General features: G+C 43.7%; 1 protein-coding gene across 4 annotated transcripts in view; it reads left to right on the forward strand.

The window, feature by feature from the left end:
* Positions 1-19,686, forward strand: part of GRIP2 (glutamate receptor interacting protein 2) — a 385,704-nt gene that overhangs the window by 150,655 nt on the left and 215,363 nt on the right. For 2 of the 4 annotated variants that reach the window (XM_081183988.1, XM_081183989.1), the window contains exon 1: positions 13,923-14,091. The exons of 1 other annotated variant lie outside the window; for it this stretch is intronic. In XM_081183988.1, coding sequence (XP_081040114.1) covers positions 13,938-14,091 — 154 coding nt within the window. In that variant the 5' untranslated portion in view covers positions 13,923-13,937. Of the gene's footprint in view, positions 1-13,920; positions 14,092-19,686 lie in introns of those variants that run through there. One more of the 4 variants, XM_081183994.1, reaches the window with a different exon arrangement.

The raw sequence follows: 19,686 nt of genomic DNA on the forward strand, positions 1-19,686 counted from the left end.
GTTTTTATATGCTGTGAGTCGCCATGGGAAGATGGTATATTTTGACTAGTAGAACAAAAATCCATTAAATAAATAGTAATACACATATGAATGTATCTATTTCCCGCTTTTTCAGAATATAAATCATTACCAAGGGGGATTATAATGATGAAAGCCAACAGCAGCGGCAGCAGCTGCATCGAGAGTCCCATGTCATAACTCTAACTATGACCTGGCTAATGAAAGAGGACTGTGTTGCCTTACTGCCAAGCAATCCAATCCATGAAACTGACCAAGGTGGCAGGATCCTTCTCTCTGGCACACCACCATTCCTCAGGAGGTTATTATAATCAGGCGATAATCACACGCTGGAAGGATCAGAGGCACTTGCCTGAACCTTGTGCTTCGAAATACCCCAGAGATGCAATTAGCTTATGGCTCCCATTCTCTCTGACAGACCTTATTACTTAAATATCTCGCACATGGATATACAAAAATATTAAATATTCATTTGATGTTCCTGTTTCCTGTAAAGCTGTAATTTTGTGTTCGGAGTAACTTCTGTGTCAATCAAATCTCCAGTTATGGGTACAGCTGGCCGTAAAGTTGAAGTATATGCAACTCCACCCACCATTTTCCCTGACTGCCATTAACTTTAATGGCTTGAGGCTTATCCAGATGCATGGCCCAGCCACATGATAGATGATGTGATAGCCCTGCAAATCTTTCATCCAGATCTATTTCATTAGATTAAAGCGCTTGCAGACACAAGACCAGAGGCGACACTACACCGTGTTTCAACTATGCTCTGATATGTTTGTCCTCACCAAGCAGTCTAAGGCCAAAGCCCATGAGACTTTCCTGGCCAAGACTTCCTAGTCCTTTTCTCCAACTACTCTCCTCTCTAGAACATGAACCTCATATCCTAAGAACTGTAGCTCACAGGTGGAGCATCCCTATGTTCAATCCCTGGAATCTCCAAGTTGGACTGCGAACGGCCCCTACTGAGCCCCCTACTGAGCTCAGTAATAGAAAGAAAGAAAGAAAGAAAGAAAGAAAGAAAGAAAGAAAGAAAGAAAGTCTGTTGACTGCACAGTCACCATTTTGCCGTAATACTGACATCATGATCTCACCACAATCTATGTTTTACTTTATATTTAAAATATTATCCTGGCCTTCGGTATACCCTGGGCCTACACTGCCCCACATCCTTGAGGTGACTAACGACAATTAAAACAAAGCATAATATGTCATATCCCCCCCCCAAATACATAAAAATAAAAATAGAGAAAGCGCAGAAGAAGTTTTAGGTGTTAACTTAAACAGAGCTGGGATTTTTTCCTCAAGTGACCTCTTGGTCCCATTAGTTTCAGTCTCCCCACTGCTTTTACTACAATTTCCATTTGCTGTGGTGAACCTGTGAAGAAAGCTAGCAAAGTTCAAATCAATCATCAATGCCAGCCCCAAATGGCACATCTCAAGGGCACTCTGTGATTTGGCTGTCAAAACTGTCCACATACTGAGCAATTAAAGACAATCTTTCAGTGATAAACCATGAAGGACTTTACCTCATGACTGCTTTCAACAAGACCTGTGCAAGGCTCACCACCACTGCTTTGAAGCCAAGAAGAGAAAAATGGGAGCTGGGGTAAGAATGGGGTAATAACTGCTGGTGAGGCGCTTTTGAGCAGCCTGGCTTGGAAATGTTCCTTTAGGGCTCCAGAAGCCGACCTCAAACAAGAGGTGAGCTTTTACCGTAAATCCCTCATTTTTTCCTCAAGTTCTGGTTGAGTCTGAGGCAGACAAGAATTCCCAGTTGCCCAGCAACCCTCCTTGATCTGCCACCTCCAAACACACTCCCAGGGGAAAATTGGTAAGGGCGGGCGGGCTGGTTTTCATGGAACATTGAGCCCCTGTTACCCTCCTATTAGGGTCACAGCTTTTTACACGAGAACTCTGCCACCACCTCCCTTGTTGAGCTCCATCTCAGGGCTTTGAACTTTGAAAAATTGACCTGTAAGATGTAACTCTGACTTTTATTGTGCTTTCAGCTCTGGTGGAGGTAAAAATTGGATCGTTCTGTTGCTACTGTTTTGAATGGGCTACCCACTGAAAATGTGCTTAGGGCTGATCTACAGGGTTAAAAAAAATAGCATGTGGTGTAGCCCACCTGGAAGTATGCTGTTCTGAAATGCTGGCAAGCCTAAGTCCTCTCTGATGCAGTATATTTACTTTCAACAGGCAATAGTTTAGTTTTAACACAGATAAGGACTCCGTCATATGCTCTCCGCTGTATAAATATTGCACGCTGGCACTGTCCCACTTGAGGGGTACAGAACTATGTGCGTTTCTGAACATGCAGATCAGTCCTGAATTCTGTTCTAAGCTATGCTGACGTTGGCTGCATCAGAGGGGAGAATGTTCCTTGGCTGACTGCCATTTGCTGAGCTTTTCAGCAACAGCAAGAGTGGTGAAGTAAAGGGGTAAAGATGTAGATTTTGCTGGACTCCAGTTCGCTTCAGGCTTCACTATTGGGCATGTGGACTAGGGCCAATGGCAGCTGGAGTCTACCGACAGGTGGAGAACCACAGATTCCCCAGCCATGGAGTAGAGGATTGAGTTAACATTTTGTGGGATCTGCATCCCTTTTGCTGCTTTATCTGGAGATGTCAGCTACTGCGAGCATTTGATGCAAGGCAGTCATCATCACTAATTGCTGTGCTGTTTTGACATTAAATTCATGACATTACCCTTGAGGTCCCTAGTCAAACAAATAGAACCCAGAGCAGAGCTGAACTGAATCTTCAAAGCAAATTTACCAATATTAAAGTTCACGTCTGTCAAATCTAGCCATTTCAAATGCCCCCAAGTTCAGACACAAGTCTCCTGATGTCTGCTGCAATTTTAAACATGTTTACTCAGAAGTAAGTCTCAACAGAAAGTTCAGTACTATGTCATTTGGTAGGACTGTTATGTGGTTGTTCGTGTAGTGATTCTCTACTTTGGCCACAGGAGTGGCATGCATGCTGAAAACCAAGATCAGGAATTTAGAAGCTGATGTGGGTTTCATTTTTCTGAACCTTGAATCCCGTGGTGGAACAGAACCAATCTTCTAAACAAGGCATTGTACCAGTTTAAACTGGAGCCCAGTTTAGCCCAGTTCCGCCAGCTTTGCTTTCTTCTCTTCATAAGGTGTTTGTTGCTTTAACAGTCCATTCTGAAAGGGGAAAGATGCTGAGGAAGTCATAACTGGAAAGATTTGAAGTGTGTGACCTCGCTCTGCAGCCTCATCTTCTTCTCATTATTAAAAAAAGAAAATCCCATCAGCTCCAAACCTAGAGAGCAGAGCAGAGCTTCTGATCGCTTGCATTAAGCAGCCACATTCATCTCCTAATGTTCTCTCCCACGAACGTTAATAGCAGCACGGTGTTTTACTGTGGTGAACAGGCAATATCCCAGCTGCAAGACGTGGGCTTTGGCATTCAGGCAGTGTGTTAATTAATGGGAAGTGGCAAACCAGCTGGAAATCATGCAATGCTAAAGGAAGGCAGTTTGATTAACAGAAAGGAGAAGAATTGCTACAGAATAGGACCACGTATTTTTTTTGAGCTACTGATCTCTTAGAAATCAGTGGTTTCTCATAAATCTTTTTCTCGCTGTGATTGCTCTTTCATATTAATTACAAAGACAGTTCCCATTTCCACTATAGTTTCAAGTTTGTTTATTTATTTCAGTCATCTGATGAAAACAGGTTGCCATGTTGGCTGCCAATGCAAGTGGCGGCTAGATTCTTTCAGAAAGCAGGCGTAAAGATCATTATTAGCTCTTTGGTGCCATAGCAAGGTGCAGCAGGCCCTGGGACTGGGGGTTGAGGGCTGGAGCTGAGCCATGCTTCCTGGTCCCACCCCTTCTTTTGAATCACTGACACAGGCCCCATTCACCCTCCATGCTTTGGGGATTGCCCTTCTGCCGTGAGACAGTGGCGTAGCGTGGGTTGTCAGCACCCGGGGCAAGGCAAGTAATTTGCGCCCCCTAACCCGTGGATTTGCGCCCCCTAACCCTAACCCCCAGATGTTGCGCCCAGTGCGGCCGGCCCCCCCTGCACCCCCCACGCTACGCCACTGCCGTGAGATATGGCCTTCTCTGTGGTGGCACTCTAGCTATGGAACTCCATAGACCAGCAGTTGTTGCTTACACCACTAGCATGCTCCCCCCCCCCCCCGCAGCTGCAGAACCATTAATCCAGGCCTTCGAGGAAGCATGAATGCCACTGGAGACCCGTTGTTCCTTGTCTGCTGTACTCTGAATTCTGTGCTATTTTATTCTGTACAGCGCTTTAAAGTTTTTGAACTGGTTGGTATTCTGTTAGCCACCTTGGACTCCTAAGAGAGGAGATGTAATAAATAAATAAATGCTAAATAAATAAGATTGATTGGAGAGTAATGAAAAGAGAGTTGATCTGAAGTCTTTGTGCACAGATTATTATGCTTTAAAATTAATCAGCAGATGTTCTCTTCAGCTGTTGTGCGTCTCCGCTGTTTTTCATTTGGGACGCCAGGCACAGATGCCCTGTACACTTGTCCAATTGTCCCTGTACGTTGTCCCACCATTGGAATTAATATTCTGCAGAGCCTCAGAGTAGGAATAATTTTCCATGTTCTGTAAAGAGGCTTATTTGTATACCTGCATTGCTCAGTGAATATGTCCTCGATCCCCTTGCTGCTGGTTTATTCCCAGCTCTGGTGAATCCTGCTCCCAAGGTGACAGTCAAGGAGTCGAGATATTTCTCTCCTCTGGACAGGAAAGGTTAGTCAACTGACGTACTCTGCGGGAGGAAGAAACAGTGGAATCTGCAGCAGGCCAAGTATTGATTATATGGTTTCATATATCTTTTTACTCCCCTGACAAGTAGGGGCTAGTCTTTCAAGGAACAAATCCCCCATTGGGCTTATTCATAGTAAGAACCACTCAGAGGAATTATTGCCTTCCTCTGCCTTCTGCTAATACAGGAACAACCGCAACAAAAATTGCAGGGGAGGCAAGCTAGGCTGAATTTGTGACATTCCTTGATGGAGTTATCGGAACTACTTGCTCTGGTGCCACTTTTGGTGCCTACCCTTCTTGGTTGTGCATAGGGATGAAATTTAAAGACTATAAGAAGAGCCTGCTAGATCAGGCCACTGGTCCATCTAGTCGAGCACCACTGTTCTCAAAGTGGCCACCCAGCAACTAGTGTTCAAAAGCATTACTGCCTCTGACTGTGGAGGCAAAGCATAGCCATAATTGCTAGTAATTTTCTAAATATCTCAGTCTTGGGCTTGTTTACACATATATATTTTTTATTAATTCCCATCTCCTTGATCTTGATGAGAAGTGAGTTATTTTTTTAAACCAGTTCTAAAATTAACAAAGAATTATTGCCCATTATTTGCATTCTTCTACACCCAATGTTATATGCCATTTATGTGCACTGCAGATCCATACAACAATGCACACACTGTACAATTAGAAAAAGAGATAATGGAACTTTGTTCCAATATATGATTATGGCAGTGAGACTTTTATATGTCTAAAGATGGAAAGGCTCATCACTAACAACAATGGTGAAATGGTTTTTGAAATTATTGGACTTAGCTGAGATGGAGAAACTGACATGTTTAATTAGAGAAAAGTCATTGTTAACATTTACTAAAGATTGGAAACTTTTTGCATGAAAATGAAGTAATGTCATTTGGATTTGAAGGCTAAAGATATAGAAAGTAGTCTTGCTGTGTGTTATATTGGAGTGGATGAGTTGAATAATGTTTATATATAGCTGATAGATGAAAAATTGAAAGTTCTTTCATTTCTTAACTTTAATTGTCTTTTTCTCTCTCTTTCAATGTTTTGCTATCTCTATATCTCTGCCTCCTATCACTTTTTTCTATTTTCTGTCTTTCTTTTTCCTCTGGTTCAGAGTGTTTATCTAGATTAACATTTTAGTTTATATAAAAAAGATATTTGATAATAATATTTTTTTCTCTTTTTAAAATCTAATAAATTTTATTCAAAAATAGAAGTAGGCTTGTTGGTAGGGACGTGACCTTGAGGTAATAATATCAATAAACAAAACAGAGAGTTCATTTTGTTTGAAGGCCATCTTAGAATCATAGAATCATAGAGTTGGAAGAGACCACAAGGGCCATCGAGTCCAACCCCCTGCCAAGCAGGAAACACCATCAGAGCACTCCTGACATATGGTTGTCAAGCCTCTGCTTAAAGACCTCCAAAGAAGGAGACTCCACCACACTCCTTGGCAGCAAATTCCACTGTCGAACAGCTCTTACTGTCAGGAAGTTCTTCCTAATGTTTAGGTGGAATCTTCTTTCTTGTAGTTTGGATCCATTGCTCCGTGTCCACTTCTCTGGAGCAGCAGAAAACAACCTTTCTCCCTCCTCTATGTGACATCCTTTTATATACTTGAACATGGCTATCATATCACCCCTTAACTTCTTGTTGGAAGTCCTCTCTTATTAGGTAAGAAGGAGAGGACCTTTTTGATAGGGCCACTTTGACTCTGGAAGACGTACTCCAAAGATGTATTTCTGGTACTGCTGCAGAAACACATGTAAGAATGCTCCCACTCCCCCCCCCCTTCATTGAATTCTCAGAGTAACCAGAAGTTGAACACACTCTCTACCAGATGTTGAGCCAACCCTGCTGTCATCATGGGATAGCAGTGGACCTGATCTGGGTCTCTCTGTTGCACCTAGCAGCTGGCATAGCATAATGGCATTTTCCCGTGTCCTCTACTCCTTCCACACTGGCTGGTACAAGTGGTGGAGCTGTGGTTGCAGCAGTGGCTATTCTGCTTCCTTAAGCCCATGGCCAGGACTTGTTCTGCCCCTGAAATAAAGAGCATTGAGCATCACATCCTGAGACATGCATTGACCTTCTGGCATACAGATCCCTTTCACACACTGCCAAAGCCCTTTTAGTAAATATAGAACTTTCTCTTAGGAGAGCAGGGGGGAGTTATACATTTTTGCTGCAAGAATAATCATTAACTCTCCGCCTTGTCAGGCAAAAGCCTACCCTACAATCTAGTGACTCACATGATGGCATTTGTGTCAGTGCTGTTCCTTTATAATTTAACCCCAAAATAAACAAGTTAAATTGAGAGTAACATGATAAGTGAATGGTTTGCTTAAAAAGGAAAAAGCAAAAGGGGCTCAACTACATGGTCTGTTCATTTCAGATGATGATGGAGGTTTTCAGGAAAATTAGCCACAACCAAACTCCTCTATACCACAATGTTCTACCTATCCAGGTGTACTCTGCTTTTCCTTTAATCTTATATTCAAAGTTGAACTCAGCCAGACATCCCTTCAAAGCATTCATATAGGGGAGGATGTCATGAACTTAAAAGAGAGTCAGTGTGATGTAGTGGTCAGATTGCTGGACTATGCCCTGGGAGACCAGGGTTCAAATCCCTGCACACCCATGAAACTCACTGGGTGACAGCCACATTCTCCCAGCCTAACCTACCTCACAGGGTTGTTGTGAAGATAAAATTGGGAGGGAGTGAACCATGTATGCCGCCTTGAGCTCCTTGAAGGAAAGGTGGGCTATGAATGTGAGAGATATATCTTGCCAAATGAAAGGGGGGGGGGAATCAGATACGACACAGAGGATCAGGAAAGCAAGCTTTCTGACCAATGCTGGAGGGGACAATTAGAAAGCTCTGAAATTCATGGAACAGCTAAACCAGCCTTCAGCAGCCTGGCGCCTTCCAGTTGTTCTGGACTACAAGTCCCATCAGTCCCAGCCAGCAGCGACTGGGAGTGATGGGAGTTGTAGTCCAGAACAGCAGAGGAGGCACCCAGTTGGTGAAGATTGAGATAAACTAGAAGAGAGCTGTGCTTACTGAAACCTCAGTATTGTTGGGGAGGCAGGATCTTTCCTTGCTGGCATTCCTGAGGACTGCTTACAGCATAGCATGATTTTGTGTCTTGTGCTGCAGATTCCTAGAGTCTTGCAGCCTCGTTCTTTACTAAGGCTGGGGAATTCTCTGCTACTTCCCACCCTCCCATTACACAAGCTGTGATTACAACCCTGCAACACGATATTTATATCCATGGAATAAGCAGCCACAAACTGAGCATGAATCATGCACGTAAATGAGGGGAACTTCAGTGCTGCCCTAATTCTGTTGCAGGAGATCTGTTATGAGGAGATGGGCAGGCCTCCAGCACACCCAGAGACACAAATCCAAGCTGCGGCTTAATGGACTGCAAACAATCAGTTTCAGAAAGCAAATACATTCTGGAACCAGGAGTTTATGGTGGAAGAAACCCAGGAATTGTCTCAGTGATGCAAACCAACCAAGACTGGTGCTTGTGCATAGATAGCTGCCTTCTGTTGACTCGTAATATTGGTTCATCTAGCTCCATATTGTCTACAGCAGCTAGCAGTACCTTTCCAGGGTTTTGTTGTTGGGATACTGCCAGGGAGACAAAGTCCATCATGGCCCCAAGCCGTCTGCCGGACGATCCATCGATCTCCCGTAGGCACGCAGTATCAGCAATTAGTGACATGAGTTTCCTGAAATGTCTTGCCACATTCCAGAGCTCATGCACACTCTATCAGCAGATAATGCACAGCGAAAGTCGCACTCAGGAGAGCATTATTTACAAGTTTTATTCAGCGTTGATCAGAACAAAGAAAGACATGACTGCCTGCATCAGTGTCTCCAGACACAGAGAGAAAACGAAAGCAAAGACACAACAGAAACATCCCATGAAAACAGGAAATACACAGGCTGTGACACAAACATCCTGCTCCCTTTTAAGGTGGAATGGAAATATCCTAACATCCTGGCCCTGGCAGAAGATGCAGGGGACTGAACCCAGGGGTCTTTTCTTCACAAAGCATGCTCTTATCATTAAGCTGCAGTTCTTCCTCAAATACAGCAGATGCATTTCTACATAGCGCAACTCATACTATTACTTAACACTTATTTAATGCCAACGCTGGCTTAGACAGGCTGGTGAGATTATTCAGGGTAAATAAAATGGCCTGACCCTTGACATGATCTGCTGAGCAGAGATGGTTTTAGGGTAGCTCAACCAGTTTGGCCACACTGGGCACCGGCACCGCAGGGGGTGCCGCAACAGTGATGCAGAACAGAGCACAAGAGGCTGGGTGTGTGGGTGTGTGCTGAATTTTAGTGTCGCACAGGGCGCTGCTGAAATTTGAGAGCCCAAAGTCTGCCACTATGGTGAGGCCTCGCTCCTTGTTTCTCTGCCATTGGCTGGTGTTTGCCATAGTGGCTCTGCTGATCTAAGGAAGTTTGCCTGGCGTGATCACAGCTTGTCTTTCCACAGGTAGCTAGGATTTACCTCTTTCAGCACTCTTTTTCCCCAGGTTTAATTACTTGAATCCTTTGCGTTATATTGATTGCAATTTTTATTACGCTTTTTTATCATAAGTCATTGAATTCGGATATATCATTTTTAAATAGTACTGTTATTTGGACTGCCAGATTGACTATATATTTTCATAAAAAGATGGGCTAGAGCGGGTGGAAGTATCTAAATAAAATAATGTGGGAAAGAGACAGGCAGGTGGGTGTTGCCGTTCCTGACAGCACAGCCTTATCCGACTATCACTCCCAGCTTTCAGTAGTGTGTGGCTAGAGTGTTCTAGTGTGTTTGAAATACTTTGCAAAGTAGTGTCAGTTAGAATTTTCAGAACAAGTCTGTAAGTTAGTGTTATTTTTCCTGTATTGTAGTGGCTGAGAGATAGCACTTTATCTCAGGTCACCTACTCCATGGTATAGTGGTAAAATTTCTAGTGCAAGAGAAATCATGGCAAGACCCCATAGCAATACACAGGCTATGGGTCCAAAATGTGGGCAGCTGATAAACAGAGCGAGAAGGAGGGGGAGAGAGCAACAGTAAATGGTATAAAATCCATTTTATTAGGCTCACCAGACAGTCATAGAGTAACGAGCTGTCAAAGGGTGGTGCAATGCAAAGGGTGGTTGGGGAACTACATAAGGCTGAGGGGGGGGGCTTTCCTCCACCCCAGCAGGCCAGTAATGTCACATAGCCATGTTACTTTGCCCATGTCATTTGAAATAATCACTTGCGAAACCTGATGCCTTGCAGGTGCTGCCATGTTCATTAGTGCATGTAAAGTGCAGGGCTTTGCAGCCTCCAGCAGTCAGTCAACTGATGGTGCTTACAATGGGCTGTACCTCCTTAGCTACATGAGGGAGTTCCCAGTGCTGGAATAATCAGGAGTGTGGGGCATGTGGGCGTGGCTTGGGAAAACAGCCTCATGGGCCAAATTGGGACCCATGCTGGAGCTAATTAGACTTGTGAGTCGGAGTTCCCTATTCCTGGTGTATTTGTGTCATGTTCTGGCTCCATGTGTCATGTTGCTGGCAAGGGGAAGGGGACAAGGGGACAAAGGGAAGGAGACAAGGCTAATCGAAGGTTGTTTGTTGGACCATGGACAGCTCTGAGGAAGCAACTTGCTCTAACAAAGGTTGGGAGCAGCCTGAGGCCCTTTAGAAACCACAAGCATTTCAGAAACCACAAATTGGCAGTTGTGACAAAAAAAGAGGAGCAACCTGTGGCCAAACACTGATTCTAAGAACCTGTTCAACATATCAGTAAGTGCAAATTTCAAAGGATAGCTGTGTTTCAGTTTGTATATTCCTTCAAATTTGGTATGTGCTAACTGATCCAGTTTCCTCCTCCATCCCTGATTTGCTGTTCTCGGTTTAGTCTCTTCGCCACTAGACTACAGCAGCATAAAGAAAGCAATTGAAAATTTCAATATCTCCCATAATAATATGATCCCTGATTGACAGTTGCGGTCTTTTCATGAGATATTTCATCTCAGGCTGTGGCATGCCTGGGTTTTTTTTGACAGGTCATATCACAGCCATGTTCCACAAAGCTCTCTTGCCTAATATTTTATACTGTGACAGCCCCTGACCTTCAACAGACACCTGTAGAACAGCTTAGTCCTTACTTTGTATATGCATATTCGCTTGCTCCACCATGTAACTGATCATGCAAAAACTGGAGATCCTTCTAGGTAAGAGGAGAACGATTGACAGAGCAGGATCCAGATCTAACCCTACAGTCTGCATTTTCTATTTCAACCGGCTCAGTCATGACAAAGTAGAGGGTTTGTGTGTGTGGAAAAGCAGACGGATTCCAACCACTTTTTGAAAGTCCATCAGATGTAAGTGCTTGCACTACCACCACCCAATTCCTGGAGGAATGAAAAATTCAGTGTTGTCGCACAGGAAGCAGGAAGAGAGGGTCAGCAACAGAACCAAGGTTGACTCCAGAAGGTAGGATAACCAGGCAGAGGCCTGGGGTCCACAAGCGAAAGGGATTACTTTGGGTAAATGTGGTTAGCTCCATCCACGTAAGCTGAACTGTAGAGGGAGTGTGATGGTCTCCAGTCCAAGGACCAGAAAAACTTGGTTCCAGTTTTTACAGGATCAAAGAGAATATAGGAGCCTTATGCCTCTTACCCTACTAAAGTGGGCAACTTTCAAATAGTTGGAACCTTCAGGGACCCTCTCAGGTGTTTAGTATTTCCTTGGGATTGGATGGTGAACGTGCCAGCATTGCAATAATATTCATTATGAATGGAGCTGCTCCTTCAGGCATATCCCTTCCTGCTGCCAGTTGGAGAAGGAAATCCCTGCCCTGCTGCAGCTCCCCAGGCCAGCTTTTGTTACACATGGAAAGTGCTGCTGCTGCTGCTTGGGCCCAGCTAGTGGCAACATGAATTGATTATGTCAGCTCTGACTAATGAAGCCGGAAGCTGATAAAGCGACTATTACATTGGTTTGGTGTTATTAGACTCATTGCTAATTATGTCGACACAACGGCGGTACTAGTGTTAGAAATAACCATCAAAATAAAGTGGAGTTGTACTCATAAATCTTATTGATGGGGAATTTATGAAGGATTATAGGGAGGCAAAAAAAGAAAACCAACCAAAACATTGGTACGTATGGAAGGGACACTTTGAATCGATGTGCAGGAGAGGAGATTTTGGCACTTGCGACGTTGGCTTCCAGTCTGTTCCCAAGCACAATTCAGAGCAGTGGTGCTTTCCTTTCAAGGCCCTGATAAATGTGTATGGGACTGCACCCTGAATTGGTTCGTCTTAAAGATGTCCCATGGAACTGAAAACAGGAAACCACATAAATGTCCAACCCTATAGAAAAATGTTACATCTTTTCCCCAGAATGCCTGCACAACCCTAATCTCACTGCCACCTGCCCCACCCATCAGGGTCTGGATGGACGGAGAGATAGCCAAACATGGATGAGTGGGCACTAGAAGGAGGGTTGGAGGCTGACTTGGAAGAAAAGATTGGTGATCTGGGTGAACTTGTAACAGGTTTGAAAAGCACAACCCAAAGGCCAAGGGGCCAAACGCAAGAGTTACCTTCTAAGACCTCTCCACAAGACTGGGCTGGAGGCACTGCACACTGGTTCAGAACATTACCATGATGGATGGTATTAAAAGCCACTGAAAGGCCCAGCAGAAGCAGCACCCACCCATCTAGCTCCCTGTGAAGATAATCTAGTAACTAGGGCAACCAAGGCTTAAAGCTATATCATGATGGGCCCAGATAAACAGCTCCACCCACACATTCTTAGCCCTGCCACCACACACACAAAACACCTTACCCAAAAATGGAATGTATGACATTGGGCAGAAATTATCCAACATATTAATGTCCAATTCTAAAGGGCCCATTGACCTTACCACAGAAAAAGATAAACAAAATAAATGTTTAAGGTTAGAAACAAAAACCAAAAAAAGGTTTGTTGCTAGAGATAAAGAAGCCTACTTGGAAGCTTTTCTCAGGTTCCGTACTGGCTATTTCTGATCCTTCAAGCCAATGTTGTGTTTTGAAGAGTCACTGCTCTTTCTTCACCAGTGTTGACACTCTTTGCCCGGAGAGCATTTCAGATCTGCCAGAATGCATCTAGCATTGAGAACAGAAATTGGAAACCTCGTAAAACGAGCTGCTGCCCTTCTGAGTTATTTGCTTGCACAAGTTGCCAGAGATGAGCTCTCTCTGTGTGTGTGTGCATGTGCGTGTGTGTGTTTGCTCACACTTTTGAGAGCACCACGTACAGGCTGTGGCTTCGTGCCTTCCACCTTTTCTTCCTCCTCCCTACATGCGGGGAAGGTTTTGTTTTATTTTTACAACCACACCAGCGCTTGTGGGTGTTGCTGAAGGACCTGGTGTGTATATATATATATATATATATATGCAGGTTTTGGTGTCTTCGGGTGTCTTCCCGTGTAAGAGTTGGGGTGTCTAGGCGACGTTTCGACGAGGTCTCACTCGTCATCTTCAGGCTGGTGCTTTCGGCTTCTTGTTACTAGAACAGAGCAGGATCTCAGTGTTTGAGTTCCACACCTAATGACCCTCCTAAGTGGTACTCAGAATATCACTCAAGAAATCACTCAAGATATCCCTCAAGTAATTAAGGAACAAAAGAAGAAAAGGCACACTAACCTGGGAACTCCCTCTCTGCCCAGAACGTTGGAGGCTATACACCACACCCCCTCAACAGTATTTATAGGAACTCAAACACTGAGATCCTGCTCTGTTCTAGTAACAAGAAGCCGAAAGCACCAGCCTGAAGATGACGAGTGAGACCTCGTCGAAACGTCGCCTAGACACCCCAACTCTTACACGGGAAGACACCCGAAGACACCAAAACCTGCATTCCTGTACCCGTGAAAATCTACGAAAGCAAATATATATATATATATATATATATATATATATATATATATATATATATATCCATTCTTCTTTCAAATGAAGAAGCTAGGACTGCTCAAATACAGGAGTTCAAAGGATTTGTAGACCTTGCACTTTCTCTTCTGCCCTCTCTCCTTGGTGGTGCAGAGAAAATGAAGAAAGTTATCAAGGTTTTCCAGATGGTTAAAAAATCTTCAAGAAGGAGGAGGAGATGGAAAGAGGATTTCAGGGTGGAGGAGGAGATGGAAAGCCAGGGATCCTGTGACCACCTAATTGGCTTATGCAATCTGCATCTCTGTGTAAGGGGTAAGGAGACTGTGTGAATGAGATTGCTATGTGCCAGGAGCTGAGGGGAGGAAAGGAGGGACTAAGGATTGTTCAGTAGCCAGATGGTCATCTTTGCTATCTATGCTTTCTAGGGCCATTCATGCAGACATTGCTTAAATCCAGCTTTGCAGTTTGATTTTGGGTTACATTACATTTCCCACCTCTGTAATTTGAATGTGAAAATGTCAGTCTGGTTCAATCATTCAAAACATGTTCGGGGAACAAATGTGGTTGGGAGGAGCATTGTGTTGGCTCATTCTGTCTAGGAATTGGCAAACCTGTTGATTTCAGTTTCTCCCAGTTTCTCTTTTCCCCAGTCTTAAATTCTGTTCGCCACAGTTTCTGAATTTTTCTTAAGTTTCTCATGAAAATTCACCACTAGTGAATAGTTCTCCTAATAGATTAAAATTTGCATGCAATTTTGTATGCACTCCCCCCTTGCAATTTTCCCTAAGATTCTAATATAATGTATTTTTGTAGAGGTTTTTTATACTAATATGTAGATTTGTGCATCCTTTTCTTTGGTACCTGCATTTTAGTTCCCATTATTTGGGTGGAGAATTGCATCTCAAAATGTGTATTGAAGAACAAATGTTTTGAAGAACAAATGTTTTTCATTTCACATATTGTTTCAGGCAGTGTGAATTAGGAAGGTGGGCCTTTAAATGTGAACTAATCAAATTTGTATCCCATCTTTAATAATTTCACAGCCTATGCACATTCATTCAACAGAGCCCACACCTAATAATAATAATAACCACAAAAACAAAACAAAAAGAACAGAGCCTACACCTGTACAGTTGTATGCACAACAGGCTCTGCACACACTACCAAGAACCCTTTTATGCACCTGCTTAAATGTTTCCACTGGTGAATGTGCTTTGCAAAACAGAAAAAAAGAACTGAGTCTACAGTATCCATGCAGTGCTAGCTCCAAGTTTGTTTTTGTGTGTGTGTGGGGGGGGTGTCCTTGGGTGAGATGTTGTCAGTGGGACCCCCTTTCTGAGTGCGCCCACTTCTTTCTTGTCTAATGTCACTGCACTCCATTCACTTGCAGTGTCTCTCTGTTCCCAGTCCACACAACCACGCAGAACAGAAGTGCAAGGTGACAAGGCAGTGCTGCTGCATCTTTTCAATGATTTTGTGCTTAAAGGGGCAAGTTAACACATGGCAACCACAAGGAAGAGGAGCAGGAGGCTCTGGTGATCAGCAGTGGATCTCCGAAAGGAGTACAGTGGTACCTCAGGTTAAGTACTTACGTAATTCGTTCTGGAGGTCCGTACTGAACCTGAAACTGTACTTAACCTGAAGCACCACTTTAGCTAATGGGGCCTCCTGCTGCCGCCGCGCTGCCAGAGCACGATTTCTGTTCTCATCCTGAAGCAAAGTTCTTAACCTGAAGCACTATTTCTGGGTTAGCGGAATCTGTAACCTGAAGCGTATGTAACCTGAAGCGTATGTAACCTGAGGTACCACTGTATAGGCACTGGCAGATGTCTGATAATGCCAACCCCTGACGCTGACCCTGCTTCCATGTATGGTTTCTGTTTTGTTGCAGAGTACCATCATGCATTTTGTGGCAATTGTTATGCTGGGGACGTTTGCCCATGCTTGTTTGTAATCTGAATGGAGCAACCGTCACTGCCATCAGTGCATAAATTATGCACTTACACTAAAGCATGCTGATGTGAGTGCAGCATGCCTCGTGCTCGTTTCTGATTTATTTGGACTCCCTGTTCACTGACATAGTAATGTCATGGGTCACCAGGCAACATCACACCATCTTCTGTGTCTTACCTGATTGGTTGTGTGGATCTATGAGGCTCCATGTAAGGGAGGAAATTGATTGTGGCAGGAAATGTGATTTAAAACTGATACCATGTGATGTCAAGGAAAAGGACGAAATCTGATGAAAGACCACAAAAACCCCATTCAAATGAAAAACAGCTGTTGTTGTTTTCTAAAGGGATGGCATATATGGCCCCCAAAAGGTAAGCTCTTTGAATAAGTTAAAGATTGAGAGCTATGGAGAAACGTCCAGTCTCTTTGATGGGAACAATTCATACCATTAAATGAATGTTTTCTCTAAATTACATATTGAGTGATAAAAATACCCATGCATGTTCAACCCATTACTCTAGTAAATCTGGGTATTAGATTTCATATGGGCCCAAAAATCTCCTAGCGAGGCCACAAACGTATGATATAAAGAAAGTGAGATCCATTTGTTTGGGATGTGGTGCAACCATTGGCATGTTAGTAGTAGTAGTAGTAGTAGTAGTAGTAGTAGTAGTAGTAGTTCCTTTATTGAATATGAGACTATGCAAGGAGATAAAAGACGAGTTCCAGGCCAATGCAGATCTGTCTGGCTCTTTTAGGTATGTGATAGGTGCATACATTGAATCCCTTTTCTTTAATCTGTCTCTTCCTGCTGTGACAAAGTATTTTGAATATGCTTTGGATGTGCTAGTGCAATTAAGCTCTCTGGGGAAGGGATGTGAGAGGGTCTGTGGTTACTAAGGGGAAGGGCGGCTGATGTTTTTGAGTTCAGAATACAGTATGTTTTTATTCTGTATATTGTTTGTGTTTGTTCTGAAACTCATTAAAATATACATATATTCAACTCCCTTCCCCAGTACCCAATAAAAAGCAAAACCATCGAGGCATTGGGGTGCCAAATATATCCAGAAGTGGCTCGTTAGGTGGAGTGGAGTCATTACACTAGCTTACTGGTAGGAAGAGGGGTGAGGTGGTGGATATGGTATGCTATAAGCACACTGGCAGAGCTGATCCAGTGCTCCTTGGCAGTATGCTTGCATCCCTGTCACCTCACCCTTCCCCTTCTCCCTTCTGGTAAGCAACAACAACCCTCATATCAGAAAGTTAGTGTACTGGCTTCACCCCATCTGCTGAGTCACTTTTGCTATTACCAAGCTGCAAGAATGGCACTTATGAAAGGATAGCAGTACCCAGATGACACAATAAGAGCAGAAGTTAAAATGGTGAATGAGCACCTTAAAAGTTTAAAGATGCAAATTGGATGGAAGCAATTGAAAATCGCCATCAGTACAAGCATCCCTGGAGGTTTGGTATTAAATCAAAGGAAAGCTATATCCATGACTATCATCCCAAATCTCCCCTTTTTAATAATGCATTTTTATCTTATGCCTCTGGGATGACTGGTGACTTATCTATATGGCACTCATTGTGTCTGGATTCTATCAACGGTTTAATGAATTGGTGGGATATTATGACAGCTGAGGAAGTGGCGGAGGCATTGGATGACATGGCCATTTTTATTTCAGTACTTTCGAGCAAGAGGAGCACTAAGTGCTCTGATTAGGAAATATGGATAAATTATAAAAGAAAACGAGTGCAAGAAATTTCTCCAGTCTACCAGCTTTTAAAATATAGGCCAGAATCCAATGAAGTACTTCCGCTAGTGCAAGGATATTGGTTTGTGCAACAGAAACTGCCCTCTCTTGCCTCTTCCCATGTGCCCTTCCCAAATCTGCTGTGGAGGGTTGGAGGAAACTTAGAGCAGATTGGAGACAAGCACATAGGGAGTGTGGAAGGGTGGGAAGTTCCATTGCACAGCAAATGTCTTGCATTAGCATAACTATGCAGACTTTATTCATATATTTTGTAGTTGTCCAATAATTAAAACATTATTATTAGGATACTAAAACTAATGGGGCTCAGGGTAGGCATTGCTGTCTGCAAGTATGACTTCCCACAGGAAGTCCCAAGATGCCATGGCTGTTGTGGAGTCAACCCTATTAATTATTATTGTTATATATTTATTTATACCCTGAAAGGACTTGAGGCAGCTTACAGATAAAAACAAGAACCACCAAAAACAGAAAAATCAATCATCAAAAGACAATTAAACGTTGATAGAAGTGAAACTATTAACTACATATGTTAAGGGACATAAGTTGAGTGTTGTACTTCAGTTAAGGTGGAAGATTGGGGTGGGAGTGAGAAAAATGTTTAGAGAACTGCAGCCTCTCTAAAGCATGATGGACAAAAACCAAGGAGACAAAGGAAGACAGGCTGCTTTAGGATGCAGTGTGCAGCACATGCAACTCTGTCCTTATTCCACCACCTCCCTGTATCCAGCAGCGAGCAGTGTGGTGGGGCAGAGGTGCTTTCCTGACCTCCCAACAGTGGAGTCACTGCTGCTTACAGGGAAGGGACAAGGCTGGTGTGGTGCAAACTCAGCAGCAGAGCTAATCTGGTGCTTCTGCTGGTGTGTTTGCACTATACTGCCCTCTCCACTGCCTACCACTCTCCCTCCTGGTAAACAGCAGCAGCAACTGTGCCAGGAGGTCAGGTAACCATCTCCACCCCTCCATGGAGTCTGTATCCCAGGGCTGGCAAGAAAGAATCACAGCGCAGTCCTATGCAGTCCGAAGTCCCTTTGAGATCAATTAGACTTGCTTCACTGGGAGAGCAGGGGGAGTTAGCAAACAGGTCTGTCTGCAGCTTTTCCTTCCATTCAGCAAGGATATTAGTGGGTCAGGCAAAATTTAGCTACAGACACAATGCAGAGGAAATTGCAACTGTTCCTGATATGTAGGTCATTGCTCCTTTCAGCATTCACATTTAATGGTGTGCTTTGTAAAGCTTTATATACTAGCTTATTTCCACACACGCCCCTTATTATGCAGGGAATGTCTTCATGCAGATCTTCCCTATGTACCCGTTATCTACATAATTAGCTCTGGCCATATTTATGGCCCTGGAATCTTATCATACTCGGGAACGTGCACATACTAATGCACATTGTTGTACAATATCCGTTTTGACACCAGGCAATATGGTTGCCTTCATTTCACGGGGAAGCAACAGAGGCATAGAGACGATAGAAATTGTTGATATGGATATTGTCAGGCAAATGTGGGGCTGCTGTCAGGAGTCCTGTAGATCAGACACTTTCTGCTTGCTCCTTCTGCAAGTGGGGCTGCGGGTGAGAGAAGAGACCTATAAGCAGTTTCATGTGCAAGAGCTATGCAGGTCTTCATAATCCTCCTGGCCTGGAAATCCAGGTGTTGAAGGGCCAAGCTGATGTATAGCCTGCCTCATGTGCTATCTCCCTTCAGTCTAAACAGTGACTTGCTGCTGAGGGAGGCCACCAGACAGGTCTTCCTTCTTTGCTACTGCCCTTTCACCTGCCTGCAGCCAACTGTCACAAGGGATTCACTCAATCTTGAGCCTAAGCAACTGAGGTATATGAGCTTCTGGGTGCCTCACCTTCCCTCCTCTTCCCCCAAGTGCTGTACATACAGATACTAGGTTGAATCCAGACTAAGTTACTTGCACTTAGTTCCCACGGATATCCATGGGACTTATGCCATGATTGAATCTGCATTGACACCATACATCTAAAGCACTATAACCCCACTTTAAACAGTTGTGGCTTCCACCAAAGAATTATTGGAACTGTAATTTGTCAAGGGTGCCAAGAGTTATTAGGAGACACCCTGCTTCCCTCGCAGAGCTACAATTCTCAGAGTGGTTTAACAATCAATCCCTCGTCACAGGGAACTCTGGGAATTTTAGTTCTGTGAG

Source organism: Podarcis bocagei (genome assembly GCF_964188305.1).
Source record: "Podarcis bocagei genome assembly, chromosome: 2".
NCBI lineage: Eukaryota > Metazoa > Chordata > Lepidosauria > Squamata > Lacertidae > Podarcis > Podarcis bocagei.